The sequence below is a fragment of the Chelmon rostratus genome, chromosome 23 (genome assembly GCF_017976325.1).
Source record: "Chelmon rostratus isolate fCheRos1 chromosome 23, fCheRos1.pri, whole genome shotgun sequence".
Classification (NCBI taxonomy): domain Eukaryota; kingdom Metazoa; phylum Chordata; class Actinopteri; order Chaetodontiformes; family Chaetodontidae; genus Chelmon; species Chelmon rostratus.
In genome coordinates this window covers 17785319-17802397 of record NC_055680.1, presented here as the reverse complement: position 1 = coordinate 17802397, position 17079 = coordinate 17785319, and the positions used below count along the sequence as shown (strand labels likewise).

General features: G+C 46.4%; 1 protein-coding gene across 1 annotated transcript; it reads right to left on the bottom strand.

Annotated features, from left to right (window-relative positions):
- Window positions 1–233: 233 nt before the first annotated feature.
- LOC121626771 (RING finger protein 150-like) lies at window positions 234–16875 on the bottom strand. Its single transcript, XM_041965443.1, has 6 exons — window positions 15943–16875; window positions 8564–8814; window positions 7374–7528; window positions 6571–6667; window positions 5635–5896; window positions 234–5376 (listed from the first exon to the last, which is right to left on the bottom strand). Exons 1-6 carry the CDS (start codon window positions 16397–16399, stop codon window positions 5258–5260), a joined length of 1341 nt encoding a protein of 446 aa, XP_041821377.1. The 5' UTR covers window positions 16400–16875; the 3' UTR covers window positions 234–5257.
- Window positions 16876–17079: the final 204 nt, after the last annotated feature.

The following is a 17079-nucleotide window of genomic DNA, read 5'->3' as shown; positions in this document are numbered from 1 at the left end:
CAACAACCGAAACCCATTGAAGAATTAGTTTCAACTTCAAAGACATACTGAAGAAAAGTGTCTCCATTATTTACTGTGAATACTAAAGCTGCTTGAATGCTTAAAAAAAAAAGTGTGTTCATTTCTCAAAACTGATTTTTACATCACCAATAAAACAGCAAAATACAAACCTAGAAGTAGAAACATGCTGATGTGGACGATTAATAAACACCAGGCTGGAATGGAAACAAAAACTTGCAATAAAATTTTATTTAAATTCTGTCCTGAATCAGAACACGTGCAACAACCGAAACACAGAAACAACATGGCGCCACGCCGCCTTGTATTTACACGTGTATGTAGATATTTTTGTGTTTGCGTGCACAGGACTACCACACAAACAGACGCTCTGTAAAACAAGTAATATTGTAGAAACACACACGACACCGTATCACACCCTGTTGTCATGGTAGCAGAGGGGTTAACATGGCTACGGGATCATCTCAACTTTCGCCATGTCTCTGGAAGGATCTGAAATGTTTGTTTCTTTCTTCATTCAGTTTTTCTTTGCTGTTGTCTATAGCAGTCACGAAATGCTAACTTAATACCAGCATATGTGCTGGAATGTATATAAATCCACCTACAAGCGTGGAGATGGAAACGTACCATGATCCCTGAGGGATCGCGTGGCTCAGGATTCACCTGCTTCAGGAGAAATTACAATGTATGGTGATTTATATGGCAGTCGGTCTACAAATACACATGATTTGTAGTTTAATGTGGACCAGCGAACATTTTCCTTCCCAGATCCTTTTTCCAACATCCCACAAAACAATCTGATGGATTTTCAACAAAGAAATCTGCAGACAAGAAAGAAGACAAGAGAGAAAAAACAAACAAAAACCAAAGCAGGAAACATGATGAGAAAAAAAAAAGGAGGGAGGAAAAGAGAAAACAGAAAAGTAAAGAAGAGACTCATCCAGAACCTTCCAGAGAAACAATTAAAGTGCATCAACAAGAGAGGCTGAGCGACCAATCAAAACACAGCATCCAGGGAGACAAACGAATCAGACGTCATTACTGGCAGTGACATGAAGGTCCCACATTAGCTCACCGAAACCTGATTCTGGGACAGGATCTATTACAACGATGTAATTATCATCCTAATCTCATGTTTATGAATTAGTACAGCAGTCATATTTGGAGTGCTTCAATGTTATTTTCTTCGTTGAATCGTGTATTTTAAAAGTCCAAATCTGTCCTACAAGGCGGGAAACTTGTCACAAACAATTTCATCCAAATGAATCCTCGTCTGTTTAAGTGTTTCAAGTTTCCCTTCATTCATTAGCGGCTAATGGGAACAACTACTTTACATTTACCGCTAAAGCTTTGCTGTTAAAGCGTCTTCAGGTTATGAAGGAAGAGCAGGAACGCCTCGGGTTTATCTCTGGCCTACGTTCTGTATTCATGAACACTTTCAGGGCTGGTTGTCGCTGGAAGCTTTTCCTCACCAGCGCTGATACGCAGGTTTTCGTACCAATACCGAATCAATACTTCTGGTTTTAATTTGAAAAGCGTAACTGTGAGAAAACGGTTTGATTCCGATGCTAAAGGGGGCCAACGTGCCACAGCAGCCTCAGTCTCCACCAGAGGAACGAGAGAAAAGGACGCGGAGACGTTTGTACTTTCGTCGGATCTGCAGTCACGTAAAAACAGAATGAAACAGTGCAACTGTGAAAATAACACGAGTAAATCCCTTAAAAATAAAGCTTATAGCACAAAGGAAGTGACTTTAATTAAAACATTAATCACTGAAAATTGGCCAAGACAAAGCATACAGATCCATCATCGTCATTCATATAATACAGTGAATACGCTCGGCACCACTTAGCAGGTGTTTCAATTAACTAGTGTTTGTTACATACTCAGTAAGTGACGGAGCTGAGAGAGACCTGGTCCTCAGACCTGATACTGAACGGTGAGGAGGGACAGAAGCTCCGGAAGGTTTCTGGGAGAAAACGAACGTTTCACCACAAAAACCCAATTAGACTTCCTGTTGATTATTTACAGACAGAGCTGGATGTCCCCTGTGGGATTTTCTTTATTCTGGAGGACAGTTTGCCTTAAATTAGAGTCTAGTTCCTGGAAATCGCTTCCATTTCAAAGTCAGTATGTACACGAAGGCCGGTCAAAGGTCTTGACATAAATTGGTTTTATGTTGTAATTTTAATGCTGTTCTTCAAAAACCGATTTCAGCATTTAGACTGATGGACAAAAGGTTTTAGCACCAAACGAGAGGTGGGAAATAAACGGTACGGCTTCAGGTTTCATCAGGATGCATCAACAATCAAATTCTGAATGTTTACGGACGAACTCTCCAGAGTTTCGGTTCATATCTTCAAGGTCTTTCGCATTCTGCACGTATGTACAACGACACAAACGATCGACACTTAAATCCGTCCGATCAATGAGGGGAGGGGGATCAGTCTCTGCTGCTGGACATTTGCTTCGTTACAAAAATAAATGTCTCCTCTGGTATCAAAATAGACGACAATCTTTATCTCTCGTGGTTTCTGGAGGCTTCCCGGTGCCGGCGGCAGACCGCGGCCCTCCACGGTCTGCAAACCGTCAGCGGCGCCACGCGGCGGACTGAATCTGTGGAATACACGTTTTGTATTTACACGCTCAGCTTGGAGCTGAACTACACGATGGCAGGGAGGGGCTCTTTGCTGAACGTTTGGGTACCTACTTTTCGTCTTTCACAGCTTGTTTTGGTGGCGTTTAACTCTGGAAACGGTGACGGCGGCGAATGCCCTTCTTCTCCGGTTTGCTGAAGTTCAGAGCAAAGATCTGATCCTTGATTGTCAGGGTCAAAGGTGTTTTTAAAAAGGCAGCCTGGGGCCACGGTAACGGACACGTGTGGTCGGGCAGACGGACGGCCGGACGGACGGCAGAACAACACGAGGCGGCGCTGTCGACAGGGTTCCTACATGAGGGCGGCCATGATGAAAGACTGCTGAGGACACCTGTCCACTCTTCACCTGCAGCCAGGCAGACACTGCACCACGAGCCCCCGACTCACTTCAACCTCACCAATCTTTTAAGATTTCCTGATTAATGAACCAAACATTTAACGTTTCAGTCAGTTTTATCTTTTTCTCACTTTGTTCAAAGTAGAGCTGCACAAAGCAACGATGCCTTCACCTCTTTCTGACAGCCTCACGTGTTTTTCCATCCACCTGCTTTATTGCACATGTTGAATTTGTACAAGAAAAAATACGGAAATGCAGAAAATCAGAAGATCTTACACAGTTGAAAAGTTTTCACACGTCTGAGAAGGCTGGTGCATCGATAAAAGCTAAACAGCCGCAGACGAGCTCGTCAGGTCCGTGTGGATCGATGAGGAGACTCTAATCTTCCTCCAATTAACACAAGAAACAAACACAAACGTCATATTTTCATCTTGTTTTCTTAATAATCACTTAACTGTGGATGGAAACACATTAATTCCTGCTTTCTCCCTATTTCTTTAAAATCCTTTTCAGATTTGGTGACGCTCAGACGGAAAACCAGCCGATGTCGAGCAGGCGGTCGTCTCGTTTGACCTCATTAGACGCCTGAACGCCACGCTGCGGTCAGTCAACCGCTGCGTTAAAGAAAAACATGCAGTGTCTGCCCGGCGTTACAGATGAACAGAGAAAGTATTTAAAGAAGGGGACAGGTGGCGCTGCAGCTGGAAACTCTTCTCCATCATGGTGGCGCTGTTTTCTCTAAATGCTTCCTCTGGTCTAGGATTCGTTACGAGTTTCATACCTTTTAATACAAAATGTGCATGAGGTGTTGTCGTGAAACTTTCTCACACTCTATAATAATCTGTTCAGTCCAGAGGATCGGTCCTGGTCAGCAGTTTTCCAAACGCACACGGGAACCCTGTTTGGAACCAGGACAGAAAGCGTCCAAACCAGACGCTGCTGGAGTTGTAAAGAATTATACAGAGAGGCAGGAAGAGAAAGAAGAAAACACTGTTTGTCGTTGCTGTTCAATACTGCGGTCAAACTGTAGCTGTAACACCTTTTTAGCAAAACACTAAAAAAATAAACAAAGCGGCTCCGCTGCCCAGAGCAGCTGGCGTGTCCTTTCAAAATAAAAGTCGTCCTTTCCGAAATGTAACTGCAGTCGTCACACACATGCGGCGCCTGGCATGTCGGCAGGCAAATCAACATGAGCTAAATTAACCAGAGATTAAATCTTCCGAGAACCGGGAGCAGGACACAAAGCGAGTCGTCCCGGTGACGTGTCCCATCCAGTTTGTTTCTTTGTTGTGTCTCTACCTGGAAAACCAGGTAACAGACGATTTCAGACAAGAGCACACCTCACTGAAGTAATGTAGGTAGAAATACGCAGGTAAATCTAGATTCCTGGTCTGGGTAGCTCACAGAAACTTTAAAAAACCTCCATCCATCACAATCCTCCAGATCAGCTGATGAAGGAGAATATTTCCTCTTTCGTCAGTCGGCTCTCTCAGGTTTTACCCTGTTTCCTGTGTTCTGAGGTGAGTCTGGTCTCGAAAGTCCATCGAGTCAGGAGATGAACATCTGAAATGAAGGACTGGATTTATATTTGAACTCCTGCCACTGTGGAAGTTTGACAGAAGTAAAGACAGGTGGACAGAACCGAGACGCTGGGTCATCTTTGTGGAAACAGAGAACTGAGGCTGATTAACACGTCTGCACAAAGCGACAGCTGACCGAGTTCTCCTGGTTTAAACTTGGAAAAAAAAACACCATCTTAAACAGAGGAGTCAGTGGTCAGACCAAGGTGAACACACTGGATAACAGCCGTGTCAGCCCAGGTCGGGTCCGGGTCCAACCCCCCCAGCGGAGACTAAAAACAAAGCCAAACAAGGTTGGTGAGTTTCCTTTGATTCCAGATTAGAACCAAAACAAACATTTATTGATCTGAGGTCCACTATGTTAAAACAAAGTCTAGACCCCGCTTCTAGCCAGGCCTGAGTCCACCTGGAGTCCAGACAAGTTGGTTTGGTTTCGCAAAGTTTTGTTTTACACAGGTCCAGTCAAACACTGGTGCTGGTTCCACTAGGAACCAGTCAGAACCAGAACCAGGTCCTGGGTCATGACTGCAGTCAGGTTTGGATCAGATCTGGTTTCAGTCAGGTGGTACTTCAGAACTGAAGGGTCCTCTGAAGTGTGTTAAAAATCTGAACCTGATCGGAGTCCGTCTTGGCCCGGGGTTCTGGTTTGGTTCTGTTGGGTTCCTCTCAGGACTTGTCCCCCAGCTGAGACTGCTCCATGGACCCCTCCTCATCCGAGAGACCTGTTTCCACGGTGATGACCAAGGACGCCACTGAGGCGCTGCTCGCCATTGGCTGCAGCTCACCTGGAAGAGGGAGGAAGACGTGGTCAGACTGAAGAGTTCTTCATCTCAACCTGCCTCACAGAACATCCCGACTCAGCAGGAAAAACACGAATCACAGAAAGGAAGAAAAATGTTCCGTTAATGCGACTTTAACCACAAACACCACGAGGGAGTGTCATGTGGCAGAATCGCCACTGGGTGTCAGTATAACACCACTCACCTGCGGCTCAGTGACCATACAGTGTGTGTTACCTGTGTGTGTGTGTGTGTGTGTGTTACCTGTGTGTGTGTCGGTGGTGGCTGTCACTGGGCTGTCTCTCAGGGTGTCAGGGTCCTGGTAGTCCTGTGGGAGCCCCACCCGTCGCACACCGGGGTCCAGCACCACCGAGGAGCCGCCCTCGCTCAGCGTGCCATCACTGGACGCCCCGGACACCACGGCCTCCAGGGCCAAAGCTCCGACTCCGCCCACCCCGCCCCCGCCAACACCGCCCAGGGCCAGGTCGTAGTCCAGCGGCAGGTCGTCCAGACAATCTGCGTTCAGCTGCGGAGAGAGAAGACGTCACTGAGACTCTGTGATGTTTTCAGAAACGATCTTTCTTCGTTATTTACTGATTAACAGAAATCTTCAGGGTGTAAAATGACACGAAACAGCGAATCAAGAACTTTCCCAATTTAAATGAGACAATAAATGATGGAAGTAAACGAGACTAAAGATGTGACACTTCCTGTTTTTGCTGTTCGTTCCTGGACTCAGCCAATCAAAAACCCTCGATGTCAGAACGTTTTCCTGCCAGGCTGGACGAGGGTTAGGGTTAGGGTTTTATTGAACTGGGCTGGAAAAAACTGTTCAGTCTCGATGAAACCATCAAAACTCGATGCTGTTTCAGTTTACTACAAAAGGATGAAACTTTTTTTTCTGGTCAAATTATTATTTGGCCGCAGCTCGACCGTTTGTACCGTTAGCTGTAACGTTGTCCAGCCTTCGTTACTGCAGCCGAGGGTTTGAGTTGGCCTACTTACACTGGTTTCATGATCCGTGACGAGAATTTAAAACTGGGCTACTTTCATGTGGATTGGGCAGCTTCTGTGCTCTATTTTCAGTGTTATCTCGATGCTGAAGCGTTCAGACGACATTAAATCTGTTGACGTGTTCGTTCAACTATTAAAACATCCTCTGCGGCTCAACTCTCCACGGCCCGCCCCCGTCAGACTCACAGCGATGCCCAGAGCTTTGAGGATGTTCATCTTGCACATGGGACACGTACGATGGTCCAGCAGCCACGGATCCACACAGCTCTTATGGAATAAATGTCTGCAGAGAAAGAAAACATCCTGCTGTTAATCTGCATTCACTTGGTGCAGTTACACAAGGCTAGACACGCTTGTTGTTTCTTATCTCGTGCGATACGTAACGAGCCTCGGTTAAAACAAACAGCCGTTGTAGTCGCGGCCTCTGCTTTCCACAAAACCCGAAAATATTCTCCTCCGATCACAGGAAAGCATGCCGTCCTGAGCTGAACCGCGTGAACAGATAACAGTTCCCATCAACACAAAGTCATTGTGTGATCACATGACAACCAAAACAAGAATCACACAAAGGTCCTCTTTTCATGATCAGTATCAATCGAAACAAATCGTTATTTTAGCTTCGCTTACAAAACACTGTTTCTGCAGCGCTGAAGGCGTGACCACACGTCCTTCAAATACTTTGTACAAATCTGTGGAATTCCCCTTTATGACCCCAGAAACACCGACCGTGTTTACTGCTGACAGGGAGTCAGTTTATTAGGCAGCGCTAAAGGTTCCTGAGCCTGATTTAACCCTTTTAGACCAAAACAGACCTACAACACCTGAGGAATCAAACGCAGTAAAACGCAGACGAATGAGACGACAACATGCAACAGCTGACCAATGTGACGTTTTTTTAGCCTTTATACACCTGCAGCTGTCCTACAGAAAGTGAACTGAGTGTCTGGTTCCTTCGGGTTCAGGTTTCCTGTCTGCGTGTGGGGGCCTACCTGCAGGGCAGTATGCGGACCACGTCGTTGGCCTTGTACCCTTCGATGCAGACGGCGCAGTTGTCGAAGTCGGCCTCGGTCTCCTGGTCGCCCTTCCTGATGGTGCGAACTTGGAGCTTGCTGATGGCCTTCTTCGCCGCGTCGCCGAGACGACGCTGTGGGACAGAGAGGAGGTGACAGAGAGGTTTGACCTCAGGTGAGGGGGCAGCGGTTCCAGATGTCTGAAGAGGTTTCACACAGCTTCACCGTGACTCCGAGCACCAAACCAGACCAGCTTCCTGTGGGATCTGATCTGATCCTTCAGCTTCTTGTGACTCTGCAGCACGATTACAAACCCTTCTCTTTGTGAAGCTTAAAAAGGACTTTTCACACAGACATTAAATCACTGTCGTTAGCCCCCCCCTCAGACGCGGTGATTAATGATCGCTTGTGCAAACGGTGATTCATTCATTTCACAAACTGATCGTCGTGATCTTTCTTCATCTGTGAACCTGCTGATCCTCTCTGACACAAACTCACCTGGAAACAACCTTCTCCCTCATCAGCTTCACTGGTTTTTATAAACATCTGCTGATTCTGAATCTGATGCAGCAACACGTCGGGACAGGAGCAGCTTTAAAAAAATTACACTACAGGTTGATTTTAGTTCTGCATCATATGATAGGCTGGAATCATGCTGGTTTTTCTGTTGGTTTGACTTGAGTCTACACCAGTCAGGTAAAATACTCGAGCACAGTAAAACCACCTGAAACTTGTTCTTAACTACAGCGTGAAGACGACTGATCAGGACATTAAAATGAACACATTTCTTCTGCTGAACATCACTGGCTGTGTTTGCCACCGGTGAGCTTTGCTACCATTCACTGGATTTTAAGATCTGTCATATGATAATCATGACAGAAGTGAGAATTCATCTGTGTATCCGGCCTGTGGTTCAGATTTCCTCCATGAGGCCTGTAGTTCTTCTGTAATTCAGCTGGCTGAGAACATAAAGCTCCTTTCCAGAGATAATCACTGAGCCATGTCCCCTGGTGACCTGCATGACTGGATATCTCAGAGCTACCTGGTGTTTGGTTTGTAAATTATTCACAGAAACATCACCAGTGTTTTAATCGTCACGTGAGGTAAACATGTCGATGCGTGGTGATGTGTCGTTCTGTGTGTGTGTGTGTGTGTGCGCGTGTGTGTACCTGGTTCCTGTCTCGTGCGTTGGCGTATCTGAACCTCTGGATGTAGTAGAAGACGAGCCAGGCGAGAGAGATGATCATCAGCACGATGAAGGAGATGGAAACGAACACCACCGACGTCCTGCTGACGTATTTCTGCAGGTTCCTCGTCCCGATGGTGATCGTCATGGTGACCGTCACGTTGCGCTCCAGCAGCGACGCGACCTCTCGGCCTTTTGGCTCCGGGATCATGATGGCGACCACCTCGCCCGTGCCTGAAGGGGAGGCGCACGCTGTAAGTCAGCCAGCACACTGAGACGTTCAGCTTTATTAAACCAAAGAGACGCAGGAAAACTGCCCCATCAGTCATCAGACGACGTTCAACCATCCAACGAGCACTTCGGTAAAGTGACTGATTACTTTCCTCGGAGCAGAGTGCTGACCTTCGGACAGGAAACACGCACAGAAAAATGAGTGGAGGCTGGTACGAGCTGATCTCGTGGTTCAAACCTTCTTGGTAAAAAATAATACCAGATACTTTCAGATACTTAAACAGAAAAAGAACGAACTTTAAAAACTGAAATAACTGTCTTGACACTTGGAGGCAGTGGAAACAAGTCATGAACCGTTGACATATTATCACTTTTTAAGCTGATGTGGTGAACTTGTTCGCAAACAGTTGCTTATTTACACATCCAGGTAATTTAAACACAAGATACTTGTGCTCAAAAAGAGGATTCATTCTCAGTGAAGAACCTTGGAGCTCTAATCTGCCTCTATACCTGCCAAAGAGCAGTGACACGTCTCTGGGGGTCATCAGGTGGAAACCTCCCGTCAACGGTGTTTCTCCTACTTAGTCCCACGACACCTCCAGGAGGTTAGGCAGTGAACTCCGGCGTCCCAGAGTCACCCCCCCTAGTGCCAGTTCACACTGCTCCTACACAATCCAAACAGCACCGCCACGTTCAACTGACCCAGAGATGCTCCAGGTAGTGGCCAGTACCGATGCTACCATTTAACTATTGCTAATGCTAACCGCTAAGAAGAACAGAAGAAGACAATACAGTACGATGCTACCATTTAGCTAATGCTAATGCTAATGCTAACTGCTAAGAAGAACAGAAGAAGAAAATACAGTTCCGATGCTACCATTTAGCTAATTTTAAGTGCTAACCGCTAACTGCTAAGAGGAACAGAAGACAACAATACAGCTAGATTCACCTATACTGTTAATGTTAACTGCTAGATGTCAATGCTAACTGCTAAGATACTATCATACTACCACCGCTTTAGCTATTGTTAGCTGCTACAATGCTACCACAGGCCTAGATGCCACATGTAACTGCCAATTGCCACACTACCATCATCTACCCCTGCCTCTCACCAACTGCACCAATAAAAGATGGGAATACAAACCCTGGTTCGGGTAGGGGGTAGAAAGTTTAGAGGGTGCTGAAGGTGGAGGCCTAAACCACAGACTAGATTTTACAGCCTCTTCTAACATTTCCTTCAAGTATTTATGTATTTATCTAGTATTTATGGAGCAACATGATCACTGATTTGGAGTCAGGTTTATGTCACATATATAATAATATAATAAGTTCAATATGGACTCTTTTAGCTCCGTCTCCACTATGTTCAACGGTTGCAGCGGTCACTGTCTCAGAAAATTTCATGGTGTCACAGTTCGACACAGTTATTATCATCATTACTGTTTTATTTTCATCAGGAAAACATTTGCTGAAACAATCGGCTGATCATCAAAACAGCTGCCGATTCATTTTCAGTCGATCGACCTCGCGCTCGCTCGACTGACAGCTTCAGATGTGAAGCGCGACCACGTCCGCTCGCTGCTTCCTGTCACGGGCCGTGCTGCAGCTCTGAGCCGCGGTGAAATCCTGCAGATTGTTCATTGATCCAATGAAAACTTCTCCTTATCAAACTCCCCCCTGTCACTATGACTACCAGCTCCTCGCCCACCCACCGCAGACGGCCAGTCTAAAAATAAACAGCAACCCTCGAGATGGCGGATGACGTGTCGCCTCGCCCGGCTTCATCTGAGCGCGGATCCATCTTTGGAAAGAAGTTTCAGCACTCGGTTATATAAGAGACTCCAGGATTACTACAGTTACTACAGAGTCAGTACATTTCTGTAATCACACAGCAGGTAATACCACACACACACACACACACACACACACACAGACACAGACACAGACACACACACATACAGAGACACACACACAGACACACACAGAGAGACACACACAGAGAGACACACACACACAGACACACAGAGACACACACACACACACAGAGACACACAGAGAGACACAGAGAGACACACACACACACACAGACACACAGACACACAGACACAGACACAGACACAGACACAGACACAGACACACAGACACAGACACAGACACACAGACACAGACACAGACACAGACACACACAGACACACACAGACACACACAGACACACAGACACACACACACACAGATGACTTTGATCTCAGTTCAGTGACAGATCGTTATTTCTCTGCAGGTAAAGGTGTTGGAGATGAGCTCATCTTATTTAAGAGATTCAATCTGCTGATTTTCATTATTATTACTTATTTCTTCTCTTACTGATGACTTTAAAATGTAAATGTCGCAGATTATTTAATGTTTTCCTGAAACGTTATTAAAATGTGAACTAAACTGGCAGCTTCACCTGAATGCTAACGTTAGCGTGGAAACACGCTCACAGTGACAGTGCTGACACGCTGATGGTTAACAGGTCACATATTTACCGTGCTGACCATCTCAGTTTAGCATGTTAGCATGCTAACATTTCCTAATTAGCACTAAACTCAAAGGGCCTGTTAGTTTTGCAGGTATTTGGTCTTAAACCAAAGTTGAGCATAAAATATTAGACTGACACATCCTTCAGACATCACAGCGACTGTAGATCTTGCATGGCAGAGGTCAGTCCGATGGATGTGTTCAGTTAGTTTGTACGGCCCTGGAAGGACGTTCTAAAGAGAAACTGGTCCTTGACGTGGAAACGCTTCCCTCCCCCGCATTAGTCAGTGACAGCGGTCAGAAAACTCTGGTCTGCTTCTGAGACGGCAGCAGTGATTTTGTGTGTGGAGGAGGAAGATGAGAGCAGAGGAGAAGCAGATGTTAGCACGCCGTGCTAACCAGAGGTCAAAGGTCAGAGCGTGCAGCCGGTAATGATTCGGCGTCGACAGAGGAGTGAGACGCCGACCTTCAGCAGCTGCTCGTTCTGAGGCCGTCAGCGACACGTTAACAGCACGAACGCCCTGCAGGTGCGAGGATAAACATGTGTTTGTGTTTGTGTGCATTCAGGCTGCTTCATCCAACTCAGCGATCTCTAAAGTTTGAGGTCGCCCTTGTGACTGAGGCCTGACCGACCCGCCCCCATAAAAGCCCAAAGGTAGAGAAAAACACTGCAGAGGGAGATTCACGTCCTCAGCGGGACACGACTGCAGCAACAACAGTCACAAGTCTGCTTTCAATTCAATATTTACTGTGAAAAACTTGTTTATCAGCAACTCTGAGTGAAGACTGTCAGCCATGAAGACGTGGGGGGAGACAGACTGCAGTCACACCTGCAGCCAGGTGTTTGTACAGTAACAGTCAGTTACGCAGTAAACACACTTCCTGTCTTTCTGCTTTAATATGTGTGTACATTACTAACACACGCCTCAAACACTGAACAGAGGAATGAAATTAATTAAGTCAACATGCTTTTAATGAACAAACTGCACCTGCAAACGGAGCGTGCTCACATCGCAGTCGCCAACACTTTACCTGAGGCTGACAGCATCTGATTGGCCAAGAGTGAAGTCATGTATTTAATTATTTAGAAAGGCTGAATTGATTTTTTTTTTTGAATGAGATATTTTTATAATTTTAGCATCTAATTATCAAAAATGCTACGAAAGAGCAAGACAGCGAAAACCACACGAACCCCAAACCTCTCCTGAGTTATCCAACAGATGATCTAACAGTGACTCAGCAGTTTTACTTCGACATTGCAGTAATTTTCTACCACAATGCACTGAGTCGGTTTCTGTGCTAAAGATATCGCATTTAACATCTCACCCGACCCCCCCCCCCCCAAAAAAAAAAAAACCAGATTGAAATAAATATTCTGAGGAAAACAACACACAACTTTTAGGCGTTTGCTCAGAAGCTGATATAATTGCTGTGTGTGTGTGTGTGTGTGTGTGTGTGTGTGTGTGTGTGTGTGTGTGGTTCGTCCACACGTTGCATAAACTACCCCGAGGCCGGCACTGAACTCCCATCAACCCCTCAAAGAGAGCAACAAAAATCGATTAGTCTCTGCCTAAAAATCCACCCCTGGGATCAACGTCGCTCTAACACACATGCAAACATTTGTTCTTCTACAGCTGTGAGGACCGTCGCCGAGAGTACACACCCTCGAGCCACAGGACGCAGTAAAAAAACCCAAAAACAGCCTCTGAAGAGGTGACATACAGATGAGAATGATGGTTCAGGCTCATCACTTCCTGTTTCTCTGCACACACTGATGACAACCAATCGCAGAGGAGCTTCTATCTCTAAACCTGCTGCTCGTTTCTTTGGTTCACCTGTTCAACATCCAGCTGCTGTACCGTCAGAAAACAGAGCGAAACCAAACGGGCTCGTTGTTGTGAGCAGCTCTGAACTAATCTGCGGGATGAAGAGAGGAATGATGAATCCGGCTGATTCCACAGTTGGATTAACACTCTTTCACAGCTGAAAGGTCTGACCGGACCGGGGACGCACCCATCAGGCCTTTTCTCCCCCAGTGCACATCCTGGTCCGACACCAGCGCTCTCGTTCCCGAACATTTAACGTCTCCCTCGTCGTTGTTTTCGTGTTTATCTGCTGAGAGGGAGCGTTTCTAAGAGCAGATATCGCCATGTCTCTCCTGCAGTGGAATGAACACGCTGCACGGCCTGGTCCTGTCGCGATGCAGACATGAAACACACCTTTCAAAACGCCCACATTCAACAGGAACACTAAGAAAGCTGTCAAAAAAATCTGTCATAATGTTCGGGGTGACGGATCTAAAGATGGGAAATTAAATTTGAAGTGTTGAAGTTGTCTGAATCATCTATCTGTGTGTTACCGTTTTTAAAATCTCCATCGTTATGGGAACAACAGCCTCCGAGCTAGCGACCGGCATGTTGATCTATGCTCAAAAAGGCAAGTTACGCTAACGTGATCGCTAACGATACAAACGTAAACATGCTAACCGCTGTTACTTTATCTTTTGTATGGACCAGAACCCCCCCCCCCCCCCCCCCCCCCCCCACACACACACACACACACCAGGATTTCGCAGGAGCAGCGTGGCTGCATCCTGGCCTTAGCATCGGCCAAGACGACCGTGACTGGTTTAAAGAAACAGAAACCAGCCTGGGCATTTATCCCTGCACCAGACACCTGGAAGTATGAGCAGGGTTTCTGACATCACAACTAGTTGCAGCTATGCAACCTGCACAAGTGATGTGAAAACCGTCAGTGGTGGAATGAAACTCAGACAGATGCTCAAACACAGCAGGTCAGCGCGGTTCTGAGGTGAACATTTCCATTTATGCTACTTTATACTAAATATTTCCACTGCATCCAAGAGGCAAAGCCTGTACTTTTACTCAACTACATTCATCTGATGGCTACAGTTACTTTGCAGAGTCTCATCAAAACAAAATACACAATGAACATTAAATTATGTTGCATTATTATAAAGATACACACATATAAAGAAGTTTAAATAAGCTCCACCTTCACCCGCTGCAACATTAACGATGATTACACATTAATTCAGTAATAATTAGACTCATTCTGTAATGGGCCACTCTGCATAACGAATACTTTTCCTTTCGGTAATTAAAGTATATTTTGATGCCAACACTTCTGTACTTTTACTTAAGTAAAAGTTGGAATGAAGGACTTTCTCACATATCATTACTTTACTAAACGTCCAGATGGTTTCAATCTTTTTTTGAGAAAAAAAAACAAGTATTTGCTGGTTCCAGCTTCTTCCAGGTGAAGATTTGCTGCTGGTCTTTGGTTTATATGGCAGCAAACTGAATATCTTTGGCTTTTGTCTGATAGAAAACGGGAATCTGAAGATGATGCTCTGGAAAAATGTAACCCACATTTTTCATTATTTTCATACTTTTATACACAATCAATAAAATACTGACAAATAATCAAACCAAACTCCACAGCACGACGTTACATGTGTCTGGATAACAAGCTGACCTTTGAACCCAGCACAGTCGCTGTTTCTGGATTAAAGAAAGTTTCCCAGGAAGTTCACCAGGGCTGGAGAACGAGGGAAAACTGCCAGACCGACTGCAGCCCCCGTCAGGAAACGACCCTGACACTGAAAACATGACCATGAGAAAGTTGATTCAAAGTAAACAGATGCCCCCGACTTAGTATTTCTGGGTCTGGGGACCTCCGGGGATCCCTGAAGGAGTTTCCAGCTGACCTGGGAACAGCTGTGAGTCTGTTACTTCACTCAGCAGCACCGACACAGTGCATAAAAACCACCATTTAGACTGGGGGAGCTCGGCTCCCGCTCTGATACGACAGCACAGGCAGTCTGTTATGTAATGCAACGCTCACTCATAACTGCTGACAAATGTCACATTGAGTTTCTCTGGATGGACTCGGGCTTCTATCGCTCGATGTGGATGCAGTGTGTCCGGGAATCCCCAGATACACAGACCAACAATAATCAGATAAATATTTAATGTGATGAAACCGAGAGTATTACGACACAGCAGCAGAGCAGGAAACTGGTCCAGCGGTGTCAGAGACCTTCAGTCAGCAGTTTGTCTCCTGGCACCAGGAACAAGTGAGATAACCAGTTGAGGCAGACTGGGATCCAGTTCAGACTGCTCCACACCGACGGTCACTTTTCTCAGCACGCTTGGAGTTGCAGCTACGTATTATTTTCATTACAGAGTCACCTGCTCATTGTTTTCTTGATTCACCAATTAACAGTTTGGTCTGTAAAAGGTCAGAAAAGAGGAAAATATCCTTCAACACTTTCCAACAGGTCTCTGAAAGAGCAACAGTCCACAACAGGAGCTCAGTGTGTCGATAAAAAGCAGCAAAGTCTCACATTTGAGTCTAAAAATGTGTCCATAATGTGACAGTGATGTGGGCCAACGTGATGAAACAGAAACACATGGAAGTGAAGCGCGTGTTAGAGAGAAGACAGTCCAGCAACCTGCACACCTGAGCTACTACTAATCAATCAATACACCTACCAATCAATCAGCTCGCTCTCTGTGACAAATCACATTAACATGAAAGCCGATGGTGCCTGGTTTCAGAATGAATCAGACCATCGGGACCACACTGTACCTGGATGAGGCATCGTGATGGTGTCGTTAGCATTAGTGGACCCCACGTTGAAGATGACCACCGCTGAGGCGTTGTGGGCTGCGGCGTGGCGGATCTTGTCCTTGTAGGTGCAGTTGCCCCGGGCGATCAGCGCTATCCAGGCCCCGGCCTGTGCGGGCACGGCGAACCGGGTGTTGGGGTCGCAGGCCTGGCGGTCGTGCGGGGCGGCGGGAAGGACCACCACCCCCTTGGCGTCCCGCTTCGGCGAGTGCTCCCCATACCGACCGCACTCCGTCTTCTCGGTGCGGAGCTCCGAGGTGGCCGGGTCCACGTAGGTGATGTTGACGAAGGCGGTGTACCACTCCTCCCGCTCGGCCACGGTAAAGTCCAGGCACAGCAGGTGGACGAAGCAGAAGGAGAGCAGCCACGTAGAGAGGGCCAGGCTGCGGCAGGCCGCCACAAGAGAGCCCGGGGCCATGGTGATCCTCCGAGGTGATAGCGAACCGTCGGTCGGTCGGAGGAGCCCGATAGCGTCTACACTGCAGACGCCTACTCCACCATGTTATCAGTGGGCTGAGCAGGAGGTTACTTAATCGGCCTTTCGTTATAATTTCGACGCCCAGCCCCTTTCGCCCGCTCCCTTCTTTAATTCCTCCCGTGTTATTTTCGTGTTTTCAGCCGCTTCCCACCGGCGCTCTCAGGCTACCTAGCAGCAGACGCCTATTAGCCGTTTCCATTCCCAACCGTCACCGAGAACAAAACAAAACGACCCACGGGAAAAGCCCACACGCAGAAACAGCAGTGGGCAAAATCAAACGCGCGGACGACGCGACTTCACCTCGCCGAAGGAAAACACCCGGCAGTGGGTTCACTTTTCGACAAAGTTAGCAGTTAAAGTGGAGAATATTTAAAGCTAGCTAAGCACTGCAGGCCACCTAAACTGCATTGTTTTGACTGGGCCTGAGCGGACCAGTGTGAAGGTAGCGCCAATGGGAAACAGCATTTCCGGTTAGAAATCCAAAATAAAACACGTGTTATTTGATTAAAAGCTTGTGTTGCTAAATTACAACTTTAATCACGCACCATGTAATTAGGCCACAATGTTCTTTCTGAAATGTCTGTTATATCAGACATCCTATCAGTCAAATTTCACCATTG